Below are 24,865 nucleotides of genomic sequence, written 5' to 3'. Positions count from 1 at the left end.
TTCAGTCCCTGGGTTGGGAAGATCCCCTGGAGAAGGGAATGGCAACCCACTCCAGTATTCTTGCCCGGTGAATTCCATGGACAGAGGAGCCTGGTGGGCTACTGTCCATGGGGTTGCAAAGAGTCAGACTTGAAAGCCTGGGCATTCCTTTGACTGCCTCCACGCTCCAACCAAGCACTATTGTGCCCCTTCCTCTAGCTGGGCTGTGAAATCTGCCACTGGAACTCAGAGGTTGTGGACTGGTGACTGACAGTTGTGTTTTACTTAGCCCAGTGTTTAAAAAACAACATCTAAAAACTTAGTGTTTACATAAAAGTTGATTCCTGGCTTCTCTTTTTAAAAAAAAAGATCATGAAGACATGACAATGAGCGCATGGTAGGATCCGCTAAAGCTGGGTAGCTTGGAAAGCGTGCCTTTCAGGTCATTACAATCTCCGTCAGTTACCGTTTGCCCCTTGCTCTTTATAGGAGGGAACCAGGTCCCTGTCCTGCTGCTGTAGCAGAAGTGGCAGTACAGTTGATGGGCCGGGGGCTCAGGTAACCTGCCGGCCTCTCCAAACTCTGGAGCTGGCAATGCTATTTGAACACACTTTATCCCCTGAACCTGGTTCATTTCCTTCGAAATCCTTGATTACTTTGAAGGTACTGCAGCTACCATCACCACCCACTTCCAGGGTGACAGTGTGCTGTTTCCGTGTCCCTTATATGAACATCACCATGAATAGGAGATTGGTTTATGCATCAGGGGAGGGCCAGCCGGAGGGAGGGAGGGGCCCTGGACAAGGGAGGGGCCTTGTCCAGCCTGACTGCCTGACTCTGCAGGCCCAGTTGGCACGGCCTATCTTCCCCTAGACACGCAGGTCACACATCCTACATAGTGCAATTCTGTGGTCTGAAATCATAGTAGAACCACTGTAGAAGAACATTTGCCTCCTTTATCCACCGATGCCTAAGAACCACTGTTCTGGCGCCTGGCAGGTCAGCCTTATGGGACAGTTTGAGAGGTCACACTGCTCGAATCTGTTGCCCTGATGCTCTGAAACCTTCAGAGCCAGGTTAAATATGGGTGTGACTCAGTACACAATCTTAACAGAATGTGGGTGTGACACTTGAAGAGAAGATAGGATGGATAGTGTCCCCAGATTCATGCGTGCTGTGTCGTGTTGGGCCCTGTTCTCCAGGGAGCTGTGACCAAGCCACCCCCCAGACCTCCCCTTCCTTCTTCATGACAGACCTTCTCTGCCACTTCAGGCAGACCAGAGTTACAAGGGCAGATGCCCCACGTGTGCTGCCTCTGGGCTCCATCCCTCCATTGTGGCTGGTGGGTGGGCAGCCCAGAAACTCTTGCCTGTGTGAGAGTGTGTGTCAGCAGCCCCGGCCTCACCCGTGATGCAGAAAAAGACATCAACAAGGCAGAACCCGTGTGAATCCATGTCATGTTCACATGAAGACAACAGACAATATCCAACATGTTCTAAAACAGCTTCTCAGGAAAGGGCAGGTGGCTCCCCATGGGCTTGTTCTAAACCAGTCTCCTTAAAAGAGTGATCAAAACAAGACTACAGAAACACCCCCCCACCCCAAAACAGAACATCACAACTACATAGCATCTGAGAATCAAAACAAGACACTGGATGTTGACTTTAACATATAAAAATACTATAACAAAATGAAATACAAATATATATTAGAATCTGTTAAGTATTCTGTATAAAGAGATACTTTCATGGTTAGGCTAACAGCAGGCAAAGAGGAGATAAAGTCCAGCCTTTTCCGTTTCCGACACCTGCAGGGGGAGCCCAGGCCACTGCCGCCTATATCACTGACCAAAAGCAGCAACACCCATGGGACTGGCCCTGCTTGTGTCTCTTCAATGGAATCAGCCGATGGCAACATCAGAGTGAATTGGAGATCTTTACCAAAAGGGTGACAAGGCTTGGAAACAATTTCTCAGGTGATTTCGCAGGAGCTTTCTCCCAGGACTCAGTGGGCCCAAATGCAAATAGGCAAGATGCATGGTGGTCCAGCTTCTTAGCAACTTTTGAGTTGGCGGTTCAGTTGATGAAAAGTTGATCCTGGGGCACACAGGTCTCTTGGGCCCCCTTGCTGTACTCACTCTGTGATGGATCCCAATCTTCCAGCTCAACAGAGGGTGAGAGTGGAGCTGGGCTGGGGTGTGAGGTGTGGTGGAGGGTTGGATGGGGACAGTGGCCAGCTCACAGAGTGCTCCCTAACACTCCATCCTCTGCCCTCCCAACCCCAGGACTGCAGGACTCCTGGCAGCCAGCACCTATCTGCAGATGTCCTTTCTACCTTCTGCAGAGTGAAGAGGTCCTGCCTGTCAGTGCCCCTCAAGCCCAGGGAGTGGCTTCTGCAAGTCAGCAGGCAATGGTGGTGGCTAGGGGAAGGTATGTGTCTCAGGGTTGGTGGGTTCCAAGGAAAGGGGCAAGTTAGCTACTCTTGAGCTTTCATGCTGACCCAGCCTGGTGCTGGCTGCTGTCCAGGGTCCCACAGTGGCGCAGAAAGTCTAGGTAAGACAGGGATACTATGCAATCTTAGCAGAGGCCCAGGCTGCTGCCTATGGGTGTGAAGGGCACTGTGGCCTTGTTCAGCATTTCGAGAAAATAGAGCCTGGCCCCTTTTGAGGGGCCGATCCAGCCATGAGGACACCTCCCCAGGTAGGCAGTGTGGGCAGGGTTCTTTTCCCATTGCAGGGCTCCCAGGACACAAACTCACTGGCCTGAGTCCCAGGGGAGTGGAATGTGCCAAGTTCAGTCAGTTGTAGGAGGCCCTGGAATACCGAATATCAAGGACTTTGCCCACTGCCCATGGGCACAAGGTCCACCTCAACACAACCCCCTAATCCTGCATTCTGTTTGCAGATAGAAGGAGCCAGGAAAGGGACATGCTCCCCCTCCTTGCCCATCAGGGGCCCCCAGGGGCACACGCTCTTGGGGAGACACTGGGATGGGAGAGCATGACCTATCCTCCTTCCAGCCAGCTTGCTGTTGAGGTGAAAAGACCATCTTTCCACATCTTCATTATGCACAGAAGAGAAACATTTGTAGTCACACGGCCATTTATTCGATGGCTCTTCAGATACTGAGTCCTTCCGTGCAAACACCTAGAGTGAGCAGCTCTGGCCGGGGCCGGGGTCTGTGGGTTGGAGCCCTCACTCTGCTCAGCTGTCTTCCCAGGCATCCTGGTCACCCCTATGAGGCTCAGTTCACGTCCGTCTGTGAGGGCAGAACACCCACGGTCCCCAGCCCCGGGTAGGCACATAAATACTTGGCTGATGTGATTAATGAAAATAGATCTTCCAACTCCTCCAGTTTCTCCCCTGGAGCCACAGTGGAAGGGTCTACCTTGTTGCTCAGTCATCCCACCTCCCCATCAGCTGAGCAGACTGAGGCCCATGGGGAAGAAGTTTGCCTGGAGTGACAGAGCCCGCAGAGGTTTCCTGATGTCTGAGCCACTGCTCCCAGCAGGTCGGCAGCACAAGGAGCTCTGAGCCCAGTTTACACGGAAGGAGACCTCTCCCTGGACCTGCAGCCTGGCCCAATACCCCTACGCCCCCAGGGACCCCTGCCAAAGGCTAGCCAGCAGCTGGTGGCTGGGGAAGCCCAGGACCAATGCCTCCTTGGTGGCTAATGTCTGGAGGTGGTGATGTTTATTCAGCTGGAACCAAGAACCCCTCTGTCCTCTTTGGTGGGGTCCCCACCCTAAGCAATCCCAGCGGTCATTTTCCTCCACACGAGCACCCTCCTTGAAATTGTAAAGTCATTCCATAACTTTAGGATTCAGAGGTCTGGTCCTAAGATCTACCGCCACCCCCAGGCCCGTTCCCAAGCAAGCTGTGGCTTCCATTCAGCCCCGGGGGGCAGGGGTTGGTCCCATCCTGGCCAGCAGGAGGGCGCTCTTCCCCTCCGCAGCCCGGCCTACCACCGGCAGACGCGCAGCAAAAGCTAAGAGCTAGGCCGGCTGCCCCTGGGGAGGTTGGGAGTACTTCAGGGTTATCTGCAGTGGGCAAGAGGGCTTCTGGGGCCTGCCCGGGCCACAGGCGAGAGGGGACGTCTGGTTTGGGAAGGGGCAGTCCCTTCCTGAGACCCAGGAAGCAGGCAAAGAGGAGGTGTCACCATTCTGCACTTCTTGGCCTGACCTCACGCACACATTCATTCAACAAATATTTATTAAGCGCCTATTTGTGCAAGGCACTTCGGGAGAGGGCGGACTGCAGCCCCGGCCACGCCCACCCGCCCCGCCCCGCCCCGCCCTGCCCTGCCAGTTGCGGCGCCCTCTGCTTTAGAAAGGTGGTTCTGGCCCGACCCGCCACCAGAAGGCAGGGTGCCTAGGCGTCTCCGTGGTGATGGCCAGCACCCCGGCCCAGATACAGGCCACTCAGTCTCTGCTGCGGCCGCGCCCCCTCTCCCGCCCTCTCCCCTCCCCGTGCACTCCAGGCGCTACGCGCAGAGGGCACAGCCACACTTGGTGGGCTTCTCCACCTCCTCGGCAAAAGAGGTCCCGTCGCTGCACTCAAAGGTGAACTTCCTCCGCTTCAGCCGCAGGCCCTGGCAGCAGCCCTGGCCCGGACATGAGCCCCGGCACTCTACCCACGACAGCGGGCGCGTGGTCCGGCAGATGGCATAGCCCCTCTGGACCTGGTGAAAGTCCCGGACAGGGTCCCCCCGGCATTCGGACTCTGGATGGGACAGACACCAAGAGAAAGCCTCAGGGCACACCCGAGGGCCGGCTCTGCCCTGGGGAGGCAGAAGGAAGATGAGGAGGAAAAACGAGCAGGAGTTGGGGACAGCATCCTTGGACACAGCCCTCCAGCTCTCAGACCCCACCTCCATCCCCACATCCTCCCTGCCCGGCATGCACATGCACATGCCTCCTCCTGGGCCCACAGTGAGGTCAGCGGAAAGGAAGACTATTCCAGCTGCCAAGAGCCTCCAGGACAGATTGGGCTGCGCCAGTAAGGTGGGCTCAAGAAGGGGCTAGAAGCCTGGGAGGCAATGATGTCAGAGACGGAATTGGAGCCAGAGGGTCTGGCATAGGGGACCTAAACGTGCCTGAGTTCTGGATTTCTCAGGCTCCTCCCTACCCACTTCAGTGGAAGCCCCTTGACCATCTTGGTCATGTGGGCCAGAAAGGCCTGGGAAGGAGTCCCCAACTCTCAGACCTCCTGCTGCTCTCTAGGTCCCAAGGTGATGGGCTAAGATGCTATTACCCTGGTGGTCTCTTCGGTAAGGAGAGACCCCAGCCAGAAGGGGCACTGAGCCCAGATAAAGGGGCTGCAACGCAAGTTGGGCCAGGGAGAGATAGAGCACTGGTCTGGGAGTGGGGCTCAGAGCCCAGAAGGTTGGGGGCACTACTGCCCACAAGGAGGGGAGAGGGGCACAGAGGGGCCACTGAGGTTGGGAAAAAGAAAAGTCAAGTCGCTAAAGCCAGCTGTGGGGAGGGACCCTGGAGAGGGCATGTCAGGAGGGGGGCCCCTGACCTTGCTCACACAGCTCGCCCGAAAAGCCGGGGTCACACACACAGTATGTCCCCTTGGTGGCTGAGGCCTGGCAGTGGCCATGCAGGCACCGCAGGCCCTCACAGGGGTCTGCAGGTGCCCCGGCCTGGTTGCACAGGGCCCCCGAGTACCCATCCTGGCACTGGCAGCTGTAGGAAAGAGCATCCAGAGGCACGCACTTCCCGTGGACACACCTAGGGGGACAGAGAAGAGGCGCTGTGAGGATAGGCCGCAGCCAGTCCAAGCCCGCCCCAGGGGAGCCCTCCCCACGCCCCACCAGCCCTGCAGCCCTGGGCTTCATGGGATGTTATTCTGTTCCCAAAACTGAAACAAAGGGAGCAAAATATCCTTCTGTGTTTGTCCCTAGGGTCCTTTGCCTGTTAATAAAAACTGAAAACCAAGAAAAATTAATAAAACCCTGTGTTGGGCTACATGTTCCAATCTGGGGGTTTAAATGTATAGTCCTTCCTTACCATGGGGGCTTCCCTGGTGGCTCAGACAGTAAAGAATCTGCCTGCAATGCAGGAGACCTGGGTTCGATCCCTGGGGTCAGGAAGATCCCCTGGAGAAGGGAATGGCAACCCACTCCAGTGTTCTTGCCTGGAGAATTCCATGGACAGAGGAGCCTGGTGGGCCCCAGTCCATGGGGTCGCAAAGAGTCGGACACAAGTGAGTAACTAACACTTCCTCACCATGGGGAAGTGGAACTTTTGGGGGAGGGAAGGGAACCCACAGGTGGGTAGGGCTCACTTGTGGCCATGGCAGGGGCCGTCGGCTGGCTGGTCACAGTGCAGGCCCCCCCAGCCGGCCTCGCAGTGGCACACGGGCCCCGGGGTGGCATTGGGCTGACAGATGCCGTGCAGGCAGTAAAGTTTCCGGCAGGGCTCGCAGCCTGGCACCACGCCTGGCTTCATCCGTGTCTTGGTGAAGTCCTGCAACTCGTTGTTGATGTACAGGTTTCGGATGCAGCCATGGAAGCTGGTGCCATTCAGGATCTGCCACAGGCGGAAGGCAGCCGAATTCACATCCACCGGCATCCCTGGGATGGAGGGGAGGGGTCAGAGCTGGGCCGCGCTGGGCTCAGACCATGCCCAGCACCCCACCCTGAGGTCTGCTAGGCATCTCTACAGTGTTCCCTAGTGCCCTCAGCATCTGTCCCCCAGTCTCTGCAACCCAGAGCCAATGTTTCTTTTGCCACCTTAGAGGGGCCAGACTCCCTTCCCAGGAGAAATGGAAAAGCTCTTTTCCTTATGATCAGCTGACAAGAGATGCTCTGGGTGCCTGAGCCTGGCCACCCTCATCCAAGGCTCCTGCCCAGAAGCTCAGCGTTTACCTCCCAGCAGCGAAGGACTTGGGCCTCGAACTCATGTGTACAGCACTTTGTCACCCACTTTCGTGGTCATCACTGCACAGCAACCCTCTGACTTCAGAGCTGCTGAAACCCCTTTGATTTCCATGCTCAGTGAAATTGCACCACTAGTAAACAGCAGAGCTGGGATTAGCATCCAAGACCCCATCCCTCATACCTGTCCAGAGTCTCAGCAAGGCCCTGCACAGCACTGAGATGGCCCCGCTGCAGCTAGAAACCTGTCTCGTCTAGACCTAGAAACGTTCTCAGGTGCTGGGTGGGGTCATCTACCCGCGAAGCCTGTAAGCCCCTTTGGGAGGTCCCCAGCTGATGCAAGGAGTCTACGTGTGGAACTCCCAAGGGCCCTGAGAATGGACCCTGAATGACCAACAAGCCCCCTTCTGGCCTAAAAGCAAGAGGAAAGGTGGCTGCCATGCAAAAGGTGGCTGGGAAAGGCCAAGCCCCCTCCCAGGCCAGGCTTCAGGTCCAACCCACACTTCCATCCTTCTTGGTCAGTCTGGGTGGGCAGCGAGCAGAGTGGGCTCCAGGCAAGGAGGACAATCCACCTGCAGCTTGGCCATTCACTAGGATCTCCCCACCCCCACTGCCACCTTGGAATGTCCTCCACAGGACAGTCCTGATCCTGGCAAGCCTCAGGCCAGAGGGCAAGAGAGGCCCCACCTGGAATAACCACCACACAATGGGGAGGCCCAGGGAAGGCCGGCTGCAGCTCCAGCCAGGCCTGCAGGTCCTCACCTCCCACATAGAGGGGGGCGTCGCTGTTCAGGGTGTAGTGTTTGCCGAAGTTGTCCATGGTCATGGGGCTGCCGCCATCGATGGAGAGATTAACCATCTGGTCAAAGGTGACCAGCTCAACTGTGTGGAACTGCCCATCGTTGATCGTCTCAGTGCTGGAAGAAGACGAGGTGTCCCCACCCAACGGAATGGCCTTCAGTTTGACCCGTCCCTCCCCAGTCACTTCCCTAGAAAGGCCACTGGTCCAGCACCTGCTTCCCAAGAAACCAAATCTCTGAGAGAAAGGACTGTGGAAACTCAGTGGCCTCTGACCTGGTCCCTCATGTTCCCCTTCGGGGGACTCTCTTGGGAAAGCTGAGGAGTTTGGGGCAGGGGTTTCCAATTAATCAGCCTTCCCTCCCCACTATGGAGCCCCCGGTGAGGTGGTGGTGAGATGGGGAAGCTTGGGACCACAGCTCAGGCCCCAGATCCTCAGACCCAGTGTGGGACTGGACCCAGTGGTTTGAATGCCATTTCCACTTGAGCAGCCCAGATCTCTGGGGATCCTGATAAGCACCTGCTCTTGGCCCAGAAGACCTCTCTGTGGCAGCAACACCCCCGCCTCCCCAGCCCTTGAGGGCAGCTGGTGGGCAGGAGGAAGCACTACCTGTAGATGGCGGAGCTGGGGTAGCTGCCCGGGTCATAACTGACACGCACGTGGCCCTGGTAGAGCTCCACCGCAATGTGGTCGTTGTCCCCATTGTACAGCAGGATTCCATTGTCTTCTGCCGTGGAGACCTATGGCAATGGCACTTTCTCTCCCACCCCACCCCACACAGCAGCAGCACAGGCTGGCGGGTGGGGCAGAAGGAGGACCCACCATTAAAAGAGAAATGCGGGCGCAACTGTCCTCCCCTGCCTGAGTGACATAGCCTTCAGCGGGTGCTGACCCAGGCTGGGGTCCTCTCTCCCACTCCCCGTTCCCCCAACCCCACTAGAACCCCATCCACTGCCAATCGGCCATGGCCAGGCAGGGGAGGACAGATGGGCCAGCTGAGGCCTGGAAACTCTGCGCTGGGGGTATATAAGAGCTTGGGACCACCTGCCCAGAGAGAACAGTTAGGGTATCCTGTTCTGTGTGCCTCAGGAAGCTGCCTTGGGACCCGGATGGAACCTATAGAAAGGACAAATTCAGAAAGACTCTCAAATAGCTAGGACAACCGTGGAAGCAAGCACTCATCACTGGAGCCATGCAAGCAAAAGCTGGAGTTGTGCCTTGGGAGAGAGATTCTGCTGTGATGATGCTGTAGGAGCCACGATGGTTTTTTCCTGCTCTGTCCCTCTTCTTGGAAAGATGCTGTCCCCCTGGTTTGTAGAGCTGACACATGGGCCAGTCTGGTCCAATCATAGTACCCTGTCCCCGCTGGACTCAGTGATTGGTCCAGGGATGGGCAAGTAGCCTGAGACAGGCCAATCAGCAATCTTCCCTGAGGTTGCTGACTGTGGTCCAACTCGAGTTGGCAGAGGAGAGCCAGCAGCGGGACAGCAGGCTAAACCAAGCCTCTCCAAGGATGTGCCCGAGGCAATGGCTGGGCCGGGTTTCCATGAGCTTTATTTTGTTGAGCAGTTAAGTTAGCTGTGGTCTTGCTAGTGGACGATGTGAGTGGACAGGATTTTGCAGAGGAGATCATGGGATGGAGAGCAGAGTGAGCATGTTTGAGAGGCTAAAAGGTTATGAGAAAAAGGAAAGCGAAGAGGACAAATGAAAGAGAGAAGAAAGACATGGAGGTTGGGATGTGTGTGTATGTTTAGTCGCTCAGTCGTGTCCAACTCTGCGACACCATGGACTGTAGCATGGCAGTAGGGACAGGGAATGGAATCTGGGGGAAAGAGATGACTAAAGAGGGCTTTAATTTTTTTATCATGTGATATGCAATACTCTCCCTGCCCCAAGAAATGTTTAGCAAACAACGCTGTGGAAGTGGGACTTGCTTTTCTTTCCCTCAACATAATGATGTTCTGAGTGGAATTTAAGACATGGAATGGCAAAATAAGGGAACACAGGGCTAGCTGTGGCCAGATTCCAGCCACATGGAGAAAGCCTGTCTGCAGCCTTGGAGGCTGAAGCTGAGGAGTCATTGAAACAAGAGATGGTGGGAGGGGATCCGCCTAAGTTTGATTTTCTGGATCCAGTCACCCATGAGACTACCTCCACCCCTGCCCTTCTCTAAGACTGGTTTTGTGACCCAATAACCTTTCCAACTGTGCTTAAACTAGTTCAAGCTGAGATCTTGGTACCCACATCCATAGAATTTTGGCTAACAGAGTCCTCCCCACTGTCTTGATGATGCTCTGACCTGAGACCAGGGTCCCCTGTTGTTCTCTGACCACCCTCTATGACCGGGTGCCCTGGGAACGCACCTGCAGCGTGATGTTGGCCCGTGGCCAGTTCTGCAGGTCTGTGAACTGCAGGTAGGTGTCCCGATCCACGAAGTTAACACTGAGCAGCTTCTCACATTCAGGGCCGCCAAAGCCTGGGAGGCACTGGCACACGGGCCCGTTGCCCTGGTCCACACAGTTGGCCCCATTCTGGCACTCAGTCCCTTCACAGGGGCTCCTGGGGCCAGGTGGTCTGGGAGGGGTCTCACAGAGCTGACCACTGAGAGGGAAAGGACTCAGGTCAGAGAGGGCAGGAGCAAGGAGGCATCTTCCTTTCCCACAGTGCTGGAGAGAAACTCACTAAACATCTTGGGACACTTGCTTTAAAGCAATGGAAGATGCTCCTAATTGAACATTCCCTGTGAGAACTAAGAGCCAAAAGGATGCTGAGAAATGAGGTGAGAAACAAGTGTGGCCCCTGGACCAGCAGCATCAACATCACCTGAGCACTTGTCAGGGATGGAAAGCCTATTGCATCTGGTTTTCAACAAGATCCCAGGTGACTTGTGTGCATATTGGCTTTAAGAAGCACTCCGTGCTCACATTAGCAAACTCTGGTAGCAGGTTTTACTATACCCACTTTGCAGAAAAGAAAACTGAGACTTAAGACACAAACAAAAGAGAGAAGACTCTGTAGCATCAAATATGCACAACAGCAAAAAAATAAAAGTAGAAACAACTCAAATGTCTATCAACAATGAATGGATAAACAAATGTGGTATATCCATACAGTGGAATAGTATTCAGCCATTAAAAGGAATGACATTCTGATACATGATTCCATATGGAGAACCTCGAAAACATGATGCTAAGTGAAAGTCAATCACAAAGGACCACAGATTGTTGATTCCATTTATATGAAATATTCGGAATAAACAAATCTATGCACACAGACATTAGTAGGTTGGTGGTTGCCTAAAGGTGAGATGGAAGAGGGTTGTGGTAACAGATAAGTGTGGAGTTTCTTTGGGGTAATGAAAATCTCCTAAAATTGATTGTGGCAATGGATGCCTAACTCGGAGATTACACAAAAAAGCCACTGAATTCTACACTTTAACTGGGTGAATTATATGGTATATAAGTTATATCTCAATAAAACTGTTTTTTAAAAGAAGATATAAGCAGAACATGGGAGGTGGGTGACCAGAAGAAAGGCAGGTGCCCTTCCCTCCCAACCTCTCAGAGAGGCCAAGATGCAAAAGTAAGTGACCTTTAATGGCCTTTAATGGCCTTTAATGTCTTCAGGGATTCACTGGGCAGGTAAGTGATGGAGCGCTGCCCAGTCATCTGTGCCCACCTCCTGCTCCCTCTGTCAGTCAGGGCAGGCACCCTCTGCCTGTGCTCTGAGCCACTCAGTAACTCTCCCTAGGCCACACAGATGGTGACTGGCACAGTGACAGTTAACTCTCCCAGGCTCTGCCGTTACTCTTGCCTGGGGGCTCCTGCCAGCGCCCGAGCTGACGGCTAGGAGACGTCAGTCACTCTTGGCGCCTCCAGAGGCCGCTCACCTGTAGCCCTGAGTACAGAGGCAGGAGTAGCCGTTGGCTTCGTCCACGCACTGGGCCCCGTTCTGGCAGCGGTGGTCCCTGCAGTCATCCTGCTTCTCGGTGCAGTTGCCACCTGCGTAGCCTGGCGCACACTCGCACCTGGGTGGGCACAGGTGACGGGCATCAGCCCACACGCAGCCCGGACCTCAGCCGGGAGTCTGGGGCCCCGGGGCTGTACACATGACAGAGAGCCTCACGGTCCTGGGGGCCTGTGGAGTCCCCCAGCAGGCCACACAGAGCCCTAGATGTCAAGATGCCACCATCCATCACGGGACCCTTTACTAGTACAGGATAAGAGCCTGAGGGGGCTGCAGGCAGGATGGGGGTGCTCTGGGCTGGGAGAGTGGACACCCCATGGCTGGAGGAGATAGACACGTGTGGAGCACCCACCCTCAGCACCAACAGCACATCCAAGGTCAACCTTCAGCCCCTCCTCAACCTGCCCAGCAGCCTGTCTCCTGCCCCCCAGTGCACGGCTCTGAGTCACATACGGCTCATCCATCCCCCTCCCCCAGCCTCCCAGCTGCACAGGCCCAGCCTCCTGAGCCTCAGTCGGGCTAGTGCTCTCCTCCCCGTGACCTTCTGGCTCCAGGCCAGTTCCCAGCTTCCCAGCTCACACTGTGGCTCACTCCTCTCCTGAGTCAGTTCACATGTGCCAACTATTTGCCTATCAAATAGAGAGTGTGCCCTCCACCCTCTTCAAACACGACCTTGCCTGATGCTCCCCATCCTGCTTCCCCCATAACAAGTCGCTCCGTGGTCATACCTGTCTCCACGGGCAGCAATCTGCACCCTGCTACACTTCTCTGCCTTCACGCCTGTTGACTCTGGAATACCCTCCCCTCTCTCCCTGCCTCGATCCAGCCAGGCCAATAGCTCATCTCCTCCAGGAACCACCAGTAAGCAACCCTTGCCAGAAACCCTTCCAAACTACAGACTCCACAGCTCAACTGCACAACCTGGCAAGTAAGTGCGCCTGTGTGATTTTTAAAAATCTCATTTCCAGTGTTTTTCAAGCAGTAAGAAATACCTTTTACCCAGTAAACACACACACACTCCTCTGAAACCAGTTTTATGCCACAATACACTCCTTACTATATAAAAGGGTATGATGTCTGATATTTTCTATTTTTTTTTAGGTTAATCTTGGTCCACCCAACTGATTATAGTCTATTACTGAGTGGGTCTTGAGCCGCAGTCTGAAAAGTGTGACGGTAGCTATGTACACAACGAATTCAATGAATGAATGCATACTGAATACTTGGTAGGTTCCAGGTACAATGCCAGGCATAGCTGAGTGCCTGGCAGTTCCCACCTTCCTCCAAGACAGGAGGTTGAGTAAATATGCACTGTATACCCACTGAGTGCTCCGTCTCTGTGTTGTGAAGGACTGTCTCAGCAGTATCTGACTGACAGTGTGCAGTCCTGCTTCAGTCCACCCTCTGAGGTCCAGTCTCTCTGAGGAGCAGGCATGCCACTTGCTCTGCCATTGCTTCTTGGTCTGCTCTGCCAAGCCCACCTGCTGGCTCCACCAGGAGTGCAGCATCTGTCCACTATCTGGATAGAGGCTCCTGTGCAGCCCCTTGACCTAATATCTGGGCCTCAGTGTCCCCCAGCTCTCACTTCCTGCCCATGAGGCTCTGGCAGCTCCTACTTGGCTAAGTCCCTGGGGGACTCCACCCCCTGCCCTGGCCCGAGTGGCTGGGGTTTGGTCCCTCAGCCACAGACCTGAAGAAGCCCTACCACCATGCTGCCCTGACAGGTGGAACAGGGTCCCAGAATTGAGACCTGTTGCAAAACTGCAGATGGGAGCAACATCTGAAAAACCCATGATCTTCACATTGCAGTCTGCCGGTGACAAGTACTTCTACATAGGCCAGTAACGATGATGGTGACAACAGGCAAGGACCCCTATCCAACCCTCCTGAGGCCAGACAGGTTTTGAAATTTGGGACTTTTTGGATTTGGGAATGGTAATACAATGTTTCATTAGTGTCAGTCGCTCAGTCGTGTCTGACTCTTTGCGACCCCATGGACTATGTAGCCCACCAGGCTCCTCTGTCCGTGGAATTCTCCAGGCAAGAACACTAGAGTGGGTTGCCATTCCCTTCTCCAGGGGATCTTCCTGACCCAGGAATTGAACTCCGGTCTCCTGCATTGCAGACGGGTTTTTTTTTCTTTTTACCATCTGAGCCACCAGGGAAGCCCCAGTACAGTGTCTATAACTGTGTATTATGAAACATGCCAGTTGAATCTGGGGTGGCCCCTTAATTAAACATGCTCACATTCTACTGCAAATGCTACACATATTCCCTCTACATGGGATGAATGGTGACTGTAAGCAGCCTCCTATCAGTGCAGGTTTTAAAGCAAATACATTGATTGGATCAAATTTTGCTATCAAACGGGCATTTGGTTTTCAGAGTTTTGTGCATTTTGCAATTGGCAATGAGAAATTGTGGACCTTGTCTAGTTCTTTATTGAGTACTTTTCAAATGTCAGACATGGAGGTAAGTGCTTTCCATGCACTTGCTTATGTAACCCTTCCAACCACCCCAGGAGGAAGCTTCTGGTGCACCCAGTTTGCAGATGAGAAAACTGAGACTCCGAGTGGTCAAGCCACCCATTCCAGGCCGTGATGTAAACTCAGGTCTGTCGGATCATAAATACCAGCACCCTGCCCCTGGCTCTGACTGTACAGCCGAAACCAACCCACCTGACAGGTAAGGAAACAGGCTGGGGAGGGCAGAGGGGAGGTGACGTGGTGGCCCATGCCCTTCCCTGGCCCCAGAAATGGGCAACACTGACCTGGGCCCATCGGGGGTGCCCACACACTGGGCCTCATGCTGACACGGGTTCAAATCTGGAGCGCAGAAGTCCACCAGCAGCTCACAGGCCCTTCCTGGGGAAAAGATGGGGGGAGCAGGAGAGAAGCTGCCCCCCGAGTTCCACCAGGCGGCCAGCCCAGAAGAAAGCTCCTGCAGGCACTGAGCCAGGGCCCCAGCCTTCTGCCCATAGGACCAGGCCTCAGGGCACTGGGCCTCCGCTCCCCTTGACCCCTGAGCCCTGCCACGCTTACCCGAGTACTGCAGCGGGCACTGGCAGGTGTAGCTGCCCACGCCGTCCACACAGGTGCCCCCATTGGCACAGGAGTGCTCCACACAGTCGTCCGTGTCTACCCCGCAGGTCGGCCCTTCAAAGCCGGTGGGGCAGGAGCACCTGTGGGGAGCAGGGAGAGGTGGGTGGGCCCACAGCCAGGGTGACAGCCTTCCTGAGGCACTGGTGTAAGCCTGTGGCCAGTAGTCAAGAGTATCAACCCAGAGTTTCGGTCCCTACTCTGGATCAGGCCCTTGTTAGGTGCTGAGGGTCAGCGGTGACCAAGACCAGCCCTGTGCTCATGAGATCACTCAGTCTAGTGGGGGTGATGACAGGGAGACTGGCGACCAAAGGAGAGACTGAGGACCAGGATGGTGCAAAACTGATGCTGGAGAAGGTGGACAAAGGGGCAGAGGTCACCTAGCTCCTCCCTGGGGGGAGTGGTCAGGGCAGGCTTCCTGGAGGAGGTGGTGAGTTAGCTAAGGACTCTGACAGGGGAGAACAGGAAGGAGAGGGAAGGCAGTGGGGGTAAAAGCCTTGGGGAGAGAGAGCCTTACAGTCCACCCCCAGTTTCCTCTATATAGTTCAGGACTTGAGGAGCACATATTTCAGGGATGGGGTAAGAAGAGGGCTGGGGGGTAAGCAGGAGTCCTGGATATCAGTCATCTTCAAACTGGGGTACACTCCCCCCCTGGGGCAACTGTGATATTCCAAAGGATTTGCGGGTCACAGAGGGCTGAGCAATTAATTTCCACAGCTTCAAGTTCTGCATGAACTCCTCCCTTAACTGACCTGCCCCAGAGCTCCTGAAAGGTGCACAGGTACCTATCCCGGCCTGAGTCAAGGTGGGCCATGCCTGGGGCCTAAGATCCTCTGGTGCCAAATAAAGGGACAGTTAGGGATACTGATGTTTCCAAAGTGAAGGAACAAACGCTTTTGCAAGTCAAGAGGTTTCCAGTTCTGTGCATTAAAAAGTAATTGAAGGAAGACCTCGTGGAACTATCAGCAGATAGAGCATTAAAAATAATTTTTGATGACCGATCACTCTGGGTTTTTGATGTATTAACTTGGAAGGGTTTCAAGTAACTGAGAGACATGGCTATAATAAAACTCCTAATCCCACTGGTTTATTTATGTGAACGAACATTCTCAGCATTTATAGCCATATATATATATAGAGAGAGAGGGAGCGGGGGGTGCTATATATGTATTTTAAAAAGGAGTAGATTGGCTGCTAAGCCCTCTGATATTCCATAATATTCATGTCTGGACATAGGAACCAATTAGGAGGAGAAAAGGAAGCCCATCCATACACAAAGCTCCATCTATCTCATTAAGAGATATAGTCTAATAAAATGTTACTTTTATGTGTAATAATTATCAGTCAAATTTTGGAAAACAGTTATGTTGTTCTAATCAACTGTATATTATTGGTCATTGTAATGATAATGCAAAAGAAACTTTCATCAGAGGTTTATGGGGACAAGAAAGAAGTGAAAAAATTTTCCATTTAAACTTATATACCCATGTTGGGGCAGGAAGGTATGACAGGGTGCTGAAGAAAAGCCTCTCTAACATGAAAACATATTACAGTAGAAGAAAAAGTCAGGGAGGGTGGCGGTGAGGGGAATAAAATGGAAATACTAGTTTGAGAAGAAACACAAATGACATGAGACGTTGCAGCTTGCTCAAGAGGAGCTCCTTCATGTGATTTTAAAGTCACATGTATGCCTGTGGCAGATACATTTTGATATTTGGCAAAACTAATACAATTATGTAAAGTTTAAAAATAAAATAAAATTTAAAAGAAAAAAAAAAGAAAAGAGATAGGCAGTCACAGAATACAAAAGAAAAAAAAATAAAGTGATTTTTCACTGAAGAATGAGAAAAGAGTGATTTAAAGGATGATAGCTTTATTTTTAAGTGTTAATAATATGTGCAGTATCCTGGAAATGACCTTCTTTGCAATGAAAAATTAAATTTACCATGAAAAATTTTAGCTGTCACTTAAGAATGCGTGAAGCAGTTTGTAATTTAAAAAAAATCTGTTTGGGGGAGCAGGTATGTGAACAAAAAGGTGTGAAGCCTGTTTCAGGGTGTGTCCTGGAATTTCATTCCCCCTGCAAGATTGCACGGGACACCAGAGAGGTCTGAAGCGGGTTAAGGGGATCTCAGCTAAGTCCCCTCCAGTAGGGCTGGGGATGGATAACAGAGGAGACCCTTGTAAGTCTCAGGGTTGGGAGGTAACTCAGGGAGGCACCCCCTTTCTACCAAAAGAACCCTTCCCACAGCTCCCCACTGTCTGTAGGAATGCCAAGTGTGAGGGGCTACCCTCACAGCTGCACCCCTCCTCCATAGACATGCCCCCAGTAGCCTAGCCAATGAGGTGGGGGCTTTGATGGAGCTTCTGCCAAGCCCAGAGGAGGTCAGAGCCTATTGTAAGGATGCTGTTTCCAAGGCGACACCTGCCACGAGGCCATTTAGCGTTTTCTTTTTTACATCTGGTAATTTGGGTTTGCAGAGACAGGCTGACCATTCCTGCCAGTGGACTTGACATCATTTTCTGAAGAGTCAGTTTGCTCAGCTGGCAAATTACTTTCAGCAACTAAATTCTGTGTGCTTCTTAGAAAAACTCTGGGTACAGGAGAACTCTGGGAAGATGGGGGGCTCGAGAGACTCTGGAGGAGCAGGGTGAGTGGGGGGCTCGCGTGGCGATGTCAGCACTGGGAGGACTTGCAGGATGAGCTGTGGAGGATCTGGGTGAGGTCCAGCCCTTCACTGAGCAGTGGGGAACCTGTGCCCATGGTGCGCGCAGAGTGACCCACGAGCTGGTGGGGGAGACCCCGGAGGGCGGGACCAGGACTTGCTCCCACCTGTGGGCAGGCTTCCCCAGCCCTTCCGGGGGGCTCAGGTGGAGGTATGGTCCTGAGGAGCTGGCTCAGGGCCCTCCCTTCAGACACCGTTGGCCCAACAAGCAGGTGTTTGGCTTCAGCTGGAGGTTAATAGAAACGATAGGAGTTTAAAACGTCCCCAACTGCCTCTTGGCACTGCCAGTGCATATGCCCTAGGCAACAGTTCCCAGTGCCATTGGAGGACTTGCCTGGCACCTGGCAAGAGCAGGGAGAAGCCTGGAGCAGGAGCTCTAAGCCCAACCCCGACCCAGCCTGCTGGGTGACCTGGTCATCCCCCAGAGTCTCTGTGCTTCCACTGTCTGTGAGCGTCGGGGGCTTGGCCTGTGGGGGCGAGGGGATGGTGTGTGGAGAGGCCTCTGGCTGTGATCTGGAGTGAATGACTGCTCCCCCTGAGCCTGTCCCCCCATCTCCCAGACTGCAAGGGCCCTGGGCCATCCCATTCAGAGGAAGAAGGCTCCGAGGTCGGACCCATCAACACCCTGCCCACCAGGGTCTAGCCCCGGACAAGTAACTCACGTGAAGCCAGCATCCTCGCCCTCCTGTGAGCGGCAGGTCCCACCATTTCCACAGGGGCTGCTAGAACAGCTGTCCAGGGACACCTCACAGTCTCGGCCCTGGGGAGGAAGACAGTGATTGAGGCGGGGCACCCCAGGGAGACCCAGGGGCCAATGAGTCAGCAGAGTCAGCCAGCCCCCTCAGCAACTCAGCCTTCCTGTCCCGGGAGTTACTTGTGTACTCATGCACGTGTCAGGTCATGATGACACACTCACTTGGGCTCCTGCTCTGAGCCAGGAGCCGCCCTGGCCCCCGTGGGCTGACCAACAGGACAGCCCCAAGCCTGCCATACCGCGCCCTCGAGCAGACCCCCAGCCTCCGACTTCAGCCCGCACGCACCTTGTAGCCGCTGGGGCAGGCACACCTGTACCCCACAAGGGGGTCATTGCGGCAGGTACCCTGGTTCTGGCATGGGCTGGACAAGCAGGGGTCACACTTGGCCTGGACAGTCAGGGTGGGGGGACCTAAGGCAAAGGGGAGCGTTAGTGCAGTGGGGAGGCAGGGGAACAGGGCTGGGCAGAACCCCCCGCCCCGACCCCGGCATCCTGGCATGCAGGGACGCATGGTGGAAGCCCTCTCCCCAAGGTTCTTGCCCCTCCCTGTATTTCCTCTGGATCACGCTCACCCTCCCTCACATCCACCTCTCCAGACTCCGGACCCTCCTCTGTAAAAACAGAGTTTAAAACCCCCCTCATGGGGCTGGAAGGACTAAATGAGATAATCCCAAAAAAGTGTTTCGCAGGCGGGTGTTGGATAGTAAGGAGCTCCCACGTGGCGGGCAGAGCAGGGGCATCGGTGTGAGAATGTCATGGTCACGATCATAGAAATCAGCTGAGGTTTTCTCCATCCCCTCATACCCTTCCACAGCAACCACCTCAGCCCAGTCACTTGCTGGCCTGGACAGCAAAGGTGGCCACTCCAGCAGAGAAGAGATCTGGCTCTGAGAGGAGGCCACGCTTAGGAGGAAAAATGTCCATCGCCTAGAACTTGTTTCTCTCCAAGGCTGAACAGGGAAAGACCCTTTCCTGTCTCCTCTCTGGCTGCAGGCATGACCTTCTCCAGCCCCTTCAGGACTCACTGGTGGTGAAGGGCTTGAAGGTGGGTGAGGAGCCAGCAGCCAGAGCTGGGCCCCTATGAAGAGCATGAGGACCTCACAAGAATAAATAGTAAGACCAGCCAGTTAAGTTAGGTTTCCACTTCAGAGGGGCTTCCCTCATAGCTCCATTGGTAAAGAATCTGCCTGCAGTGCAGGAGACCCTGGTTTGATCCCTGGGTCGGGAAGATCCCCTGGAGAAGGGATAGGCTACCTACACCAGTACTGTTGGGCTTCCCTTGTGGCTCAGCTGGTAAAGAATCCACCTGCAATGCAGGAGACCTGGGTTCGATCCCTGGGTTGGGAAGATCCCCTGGAGAAGGGAAAAGCTACCCACTCCAGTATCCTGGCCTGGAGAATTCCATGGACTGTATACTCAAAGGGGTCGCAAAGAGTTGGACACGACTGAGCAACTTTCATTCGCTCACTCACTCTATTTCAGACTCTTTCTAGAAGTAGAGAAACATTAGTTCCACTGAACATGCATGAGTTTGACTAGAAGGAGAAACACTTTCTGGTAACAACTGCAGGGGAATCCTCATGGGTTACAGCTGGGGCTCTGTTTCTTGATCCAGGTGCTAGATACCTCAGACAGTCAGTTTAGTCGCTCAATCGTGTCTGACTCTTTGTGACCCCATGGACTGCAGCACACCAGGCTTCCTTGTCAATCACCAATTCCCAGAGCCTACTCAAACTCACGTCCATCATGTCGGTGATGCCATCCAACCATCTTATCCTCTGTCGTCCCCTTCTCCTCCTGCCTTCAATCTTTCCCAGAATCAGGGTCTTTTCCAATGAGTTGGTTCTTTGCATCAGGTGGCCAAAGTATTGGAGTTTCAGCTTTGGCATCAGTCCTTCCAAAGAACACCCAGGACTGATCTCCTTTAGGATGGACTGGTTGGATCTCCTTGCAGTCCAAGGGACTCTGAAGAGTCTTCTCCAACACCACAGTTCAAAAGCATCAATTCTTTGGCGCTCAGCTTTCTTTATAGTCCAACTCTCACATCCATATGTGACTACTGGAAAAACCATAGCTTTGACTATACGGATCTTTGTTGGTAAAGTAATGTCTCTGCTTTTTAATATACCGTCTAGATTGGTCATAGCTTTTCTTCCAAGGAGCAAGCATCTTTTAATTTCATGGCAGCAGTCACCATCTGCAGCGGTTCTGGAGCCCAAAAAATAAAGTCTGTCACTGTTTCCATTGTTTCCCCATCTATTTGCCATGAAGTGATGGGACTGGATGCCATGATCTTAGTTTTCTGAATGTTGAGTTTTAAGCCAACTTTTTCACTCTCCTCTTTCACTTTCATCAAGAGGCTCTTTAGTTCTTCTTTGCTTTCTGCCATAAGGGTGGTATCATCTGTGTATCTGAGGTTGTTGGTATTTCTCTCAGCAATCTTGATTCCAGCCTGTGCTTCATCCAGCCCAGCATTTCTCATGATGTACTCTGCATATAAGTTAAATAAGCAGGGTGACAATATACAGCCTTGACATACTCCTTTTCCGATTTGGAACCAGTCTGTTGTTCCATGTCCAGTTCTAACTCTTACTTCTTGACCTGGATGGGTTCAATTTGTGAAAATTCACTGAGCCTTTCATTAACTATCTGTGTAATTTTCTGTTATGCATGTTGTATTCCAATAAAAAAATTTTTAAAGGAGATTTCTTTTTATATATTATTTATTTACTTTTGGCTCTGTTTTGTCTTCATTGCTACACGGGTTTTTCTCTTATTGCGGCAAGTGAGGGCTACTCTTCCTTGCTGTGTTCAGGCTTCTCGCTGCAGTGGCTTCTCTTGCTGTGGCGCAGGGCTCTCGGGCATGCAGGCTTCAGGAGTTGCGGCACGTGGGCTCCGTACTTGTGGCTCTAGAGCACAGGCTCAGTAGTTGTGGTGCACGGGCTTAGTTGCTTCGTGGCACGTGGGATCTTCCCAGATCAAGGATCAAACCTGTGTCTCCTACATTCGCAGCTGGATTGTTTACTGCTGAGCCACCAGGGAAGCCCCCAGTTAAATTTAAACACACACACACACACAAACCTCTCATCAGTACCAGTCCCAGACCATTAAATAAATACTGAGCAAATATTTCAACATAAATTGGCCTGCTCCCCACAGCTGCCAGCCAAGCCGCAGACCGGACCCTTCTGAAGTGTTGCTGCTGTGATAGCATCCTGCATGCAGGGTGGCCTGGGGCTTCCTCATTAACCTCTGGCTGTCAGTTTCATTTCTACTGGTGGTCTGTGAGCTTGTGGAGGGCAGGGGCCGTGCCCCACGGCCTCCAGTGCCCTTCTGCAGTTGTACCCCTGCATACAAGCCAAGCCTGGGGCAGCCACTCAGCCACTGCCTTCTGCTCGGCAGGGTTCCCTTGGCCTTCAGTCAATCAGTCAATCAATCCCCGAGCCCGTGTTTACAAATGCCCAGGGTGAGGTGCCTCCAATCACACCAGGCCCTGGATTTCTAGAGATGTCAGGAGGGTAGCAGCTGGGTTCAGTGCCCAGGGGTTTAAGCTAATTGCTGAGCACAATTCCTACCAAAGGGAGGCCTGAGTGCCTGTACTGCTGGGAGGCTTGGAGCTTCCAGAAACACTGCTGCTATTTTTATTTTCCTTACATAACCCAAGGGAGGGATTAGAGCCCTTACGGCCTGAGATTTTCCGCCTGGCTTTTTTTATTTTTTTGCTTGTTGTATGTCAGGACAAGAGGGCAGTCATGCTAATAAGCAGCAGGGGCCACATTCCTGCCATCTGTCCCCCACCCAGCCAGTCACCACAGGGACACAGAAGTGACGGGAAGGTCCTGCCAGGTTGATGGGGAAGCAGGAAGTGGGGGGATGCAACCCCGTACCCGCCATCCCTTCTTGCACTCCTGGGCTCACCTTGGCATTCAAACTTCTTGGCAGGCGTGGTGAGGAGCAGTTTGCCTTCCATGTCCAGGGGCCCGGCACAGCGGGCAATGCCCGGTTCCTTGTAGCCTGTCTTCACCCAGCTGGACAACCAGCGCAGGTGGCAGTCACAGTACAGGGGGTTGGCACCGATGGCCCTGGGTTAGAGAGGAGAGAGGAGCAGACATTACAGCTTCATGGAGTCCTTCACCCATTGGGTACCAGATATCAGACATTATGCCCGGAGCTGGCAAAACCCTAAAAATCCCCATTCAGTGAGCACTAACCATGTAGCCAGGACAGATTTAAGTACTTTGCACCTGTTATCTCGCTTAGTCCTCATCACACCTTACTAACCCCGTTTTACATGTTGAAACTGAAACTCAGAAGGTGAAGACACTTGCCCAAGATGCACAGAGAAAGGGGGGAGGTAGGATCTGAACTCAGGCTGTTGAGGCCAGAGCCTCTGTCAGCACCGCCTCCAGGGTGTACCAGGGAGAGAGGAACCAGCATTTGCTGCTGTGATGAACCAGCTTCTCCCACATTAGCGCATCTAGTCCTCTCATCAGCCCCACAGTATAAGCTTTCTCTTCTCCATCTCAAAGATGTGGGAACTGAGCCTCACGTGGAATAAGTCATTTTCCTGCAGTCACACATCAGTGAAGCACAGCCCCCTGATCCAGACCTAGAGCTGTCTGACTTGAGAGCCTATGTTATTTTTAAAAATATTAATTAAATAATTATTTGACTGCGTGAGGTCTTAGTTGCAGCACTTGGAATCTAGATCCCTGACAAGGGATGGAACCCCGGCCCCCGGCATGGGGAGCAGAGTGTTAGTCACTGGACCACCAGGGAAGCCCCCTCTTTTTTTATAAGCCTATCCTCTTTAATTTTTCTCTTCATTTTCAATTAAACAAGAAGTGCATAAGCATATTCTCATTGTAAATCATTTTCAGACATGGCGCACAACAGTCTCACTTTAAACGGCATTGTGAATGTCCTCAATACCACTAAATTGTATTCATTAAAATGGTTAATTTTATATTCCTTGAATTTCACCTTGATTTTTTTAAAAGGCACATTCCTGTGTGACTGATGGGAATGCAAGATGGTAGAATTCCAACAGAGGGGTATTGCCTGATACCTAGCTAGCTAGCAATACAGTTGCCTTTTGACCCAGTAACTGTTTCTGGCACATCTCACAGATCTGTGCCTGCATAAGTGTGTAAAGGCATCTGTGCAACAGTATTGATCTCAGCATTGTTTGTAATAGAAAGACGGGAAGCCTCCCGTGTTCATCAGTGGGGGAGTGGTTACATAAACTACAATACATCCTCATTACAAAAAAGTCCACTGTCCCTGCCAACCACAGGACCCATGGTCACAAAGTCATCATACTCCATGGGTAGCCTTCCAATCCTTTCCCATATTTACACATACGGTCGGTTCTTCATGAGAGAGAGATTATATCCATCCAGCACACACAGTCACTGAGCAGCCTGCTTCTTGTCACTAAACAGCATGCCTTGGAGACCTCTTCAGGTCAGCTATATGGATCCACCTCATTTTATCAAACTGCTTCAGAGCATCCCAAAGAACGGACACTTCATAGCTTTCACTGCCAGACACTCCAGTTGTTTCCAGCAGCAGTGAACACTTTGTCCATGCCTCTCTGCAAGGAGAGGCCGTTTCTCTAGAACAGATGCCTAGAAGGGGGTTCATGTCGCAGAGGAAGGGCACGTAAAATGGTCACAGTGAAGTGAAAGTGAAAGTCGCTCAGTCGTGTCCCACTCCTCGGGACCCCATGGACTACACAGTCCATGGAATTCTCCAGGCCAGAATACTGGAGTGGGTGGCCTTTCCCTTCTCCAGGGCATCTTCCCAACCCAGGAATCAAATCCAGGTCTCCTGCATTGCAGGCAGATTTTTTACCAGCTGAGCCATAAGGGAAGCCCAAGAATACTGGAGTGGGTAGCTTATCCCTTCTCCAGGGGATCCTCCCACCCCAGGAATTGAACCAGGGTCTCCTGCATTGCAGGCAGATTCTTTACCAACTGAGCTAACAGGGAAGCCCAAAATGTTCACAGCCAGCCTCCAAAAAAGGTTGTAACGACTTACACTTGCCAGCAGGGTGAGGGGTGTGCCCACTCCCTCGCATCCCCACACTGACACTGACACGGGGCACTGCCAACTTCTTAGGCTTTGGCCAGGCTGGTGGGCAAGCTCATAACCCTCTGACTAAACCACAGTGAGAGATTCAGAGATGAACAAGACATGGATTTGGGGGAACAAAGGTTGCCAGTGGTCTTTGAGCCAGCAAACAGAAAAACCAGAGCCTCGTATCTGAAGCTCATTTATATCGACATTATTGTGAAAACATAAGGCTATATATTGTTCAGGAGAATGAGCACATCTATTAAGCACCAAATGGATGCATTGTCGTTTTCCACCCGTGTCTGGGCAACACAGAGGAAGCGGCTCCCCTGGCAATGCGTGGGGTCTGATAAAAGCAGCAGTGACTCTGAGCAGGAATTCCCCCAAATAGCACAGCTGATGACGGCCCTTCCTATAAAGCAGGCTCAACAGTCTTGGACTCTGGCCCCTGGCGCAGCTGCTCACTGCCCGGGTGACCTTGAGCAGCTCACTTAACATCTCTGGGGCTCACTTTATGATTCGATAAAGAGCCTGCAATCTGGAAGGGGGAGAAAGACAAGCACATCAAGCCTGAAATGGGTGCC

The 24,865-nt window shown here is 52.9% G+C and overlaps 1 protein-coding gene across 1 annotated transcript in view; it reads right to left on the bottom strand.

Moving 5' to 3' along the window:
* Window positions 1-1,419: 1,419 nt before the first annotated feature.
* Window positions 1,420-24,865, bottom strand: part of SLIT1 (slit guidance ligand 1) — a 174,788-nt gene continuing 151,342 nt past the window's right edge. The window contains exons 26-37 of the mRNA XM_027528881.1: window positions 22,122-22,285; window positions 18,490-18,614; window positions 18,112-18,209; window positions 14,667-14,806; window positions 14,396-14,489; window positions 11,549-11,686; window positions 10,023-10,260; window positions 8,269-8,399; window positions 7,623-7,777; window positions 6,269-6,557; window positions 5,501-5,712; window positions 1,420-4,699 (exon numbers count right to left, since the gene is read on the bottom strand). Of these exons, the coding sequence (XP_027384682.1) occupies window positions 4,461-4,699; window positions 5,501-5,712; window positions 6,269-6,557; window positions 7,623-7,777; window positions 8,269-8,399; window positions 10,023-10,260; window positions 11,549-11,686; window positions 14,396-14,489; window positions 14,667-14,806; window positions 18,112-18,209; window positions 18,490-18,614; window positions 22,122-22,285 (2,023 nt within the window). The 3' untranslated portion in view covers window positions 1,420-4,460. The remainder of the gene's footprint in view (window positions 4,700-5,500; window positions 5,713-6,268; window positions 6,558-7,622; window positions 7,778-8,268; window positions 8,400-10,022; window positions 10,261-11,548; window positions 11,687-14,395; window positions 14,490-14,666; window positions 14,807-18,111; window positions 18,210-18,489; window positions 18,615-22,121; window positions 22,286-24,865) is intronic.

The sequence above is a fragment of the Bos indicus x Bos taurus genome, chromosome 26, assembly GCF_003369695.1.
Source record: "Bos indicus x Bos taurus breed Angus x Brahman F1 hybrid chromosome 26, Bos_hybrid_MaternalHap_v2.0, whole genome shotgun sequence".
NCBI classification, from domain to species: domain Eukaryota; kingdom Metazoa; phylum Chordata; class Mammalia; order Artiodactyla; family Bovidae; genus Bos; species Bos indicus x Bos taurus.
Note: the sequence above shows the minus strand (reverse complement) of the source record. Positions and strands in the feature narration are given on the sequence as shown.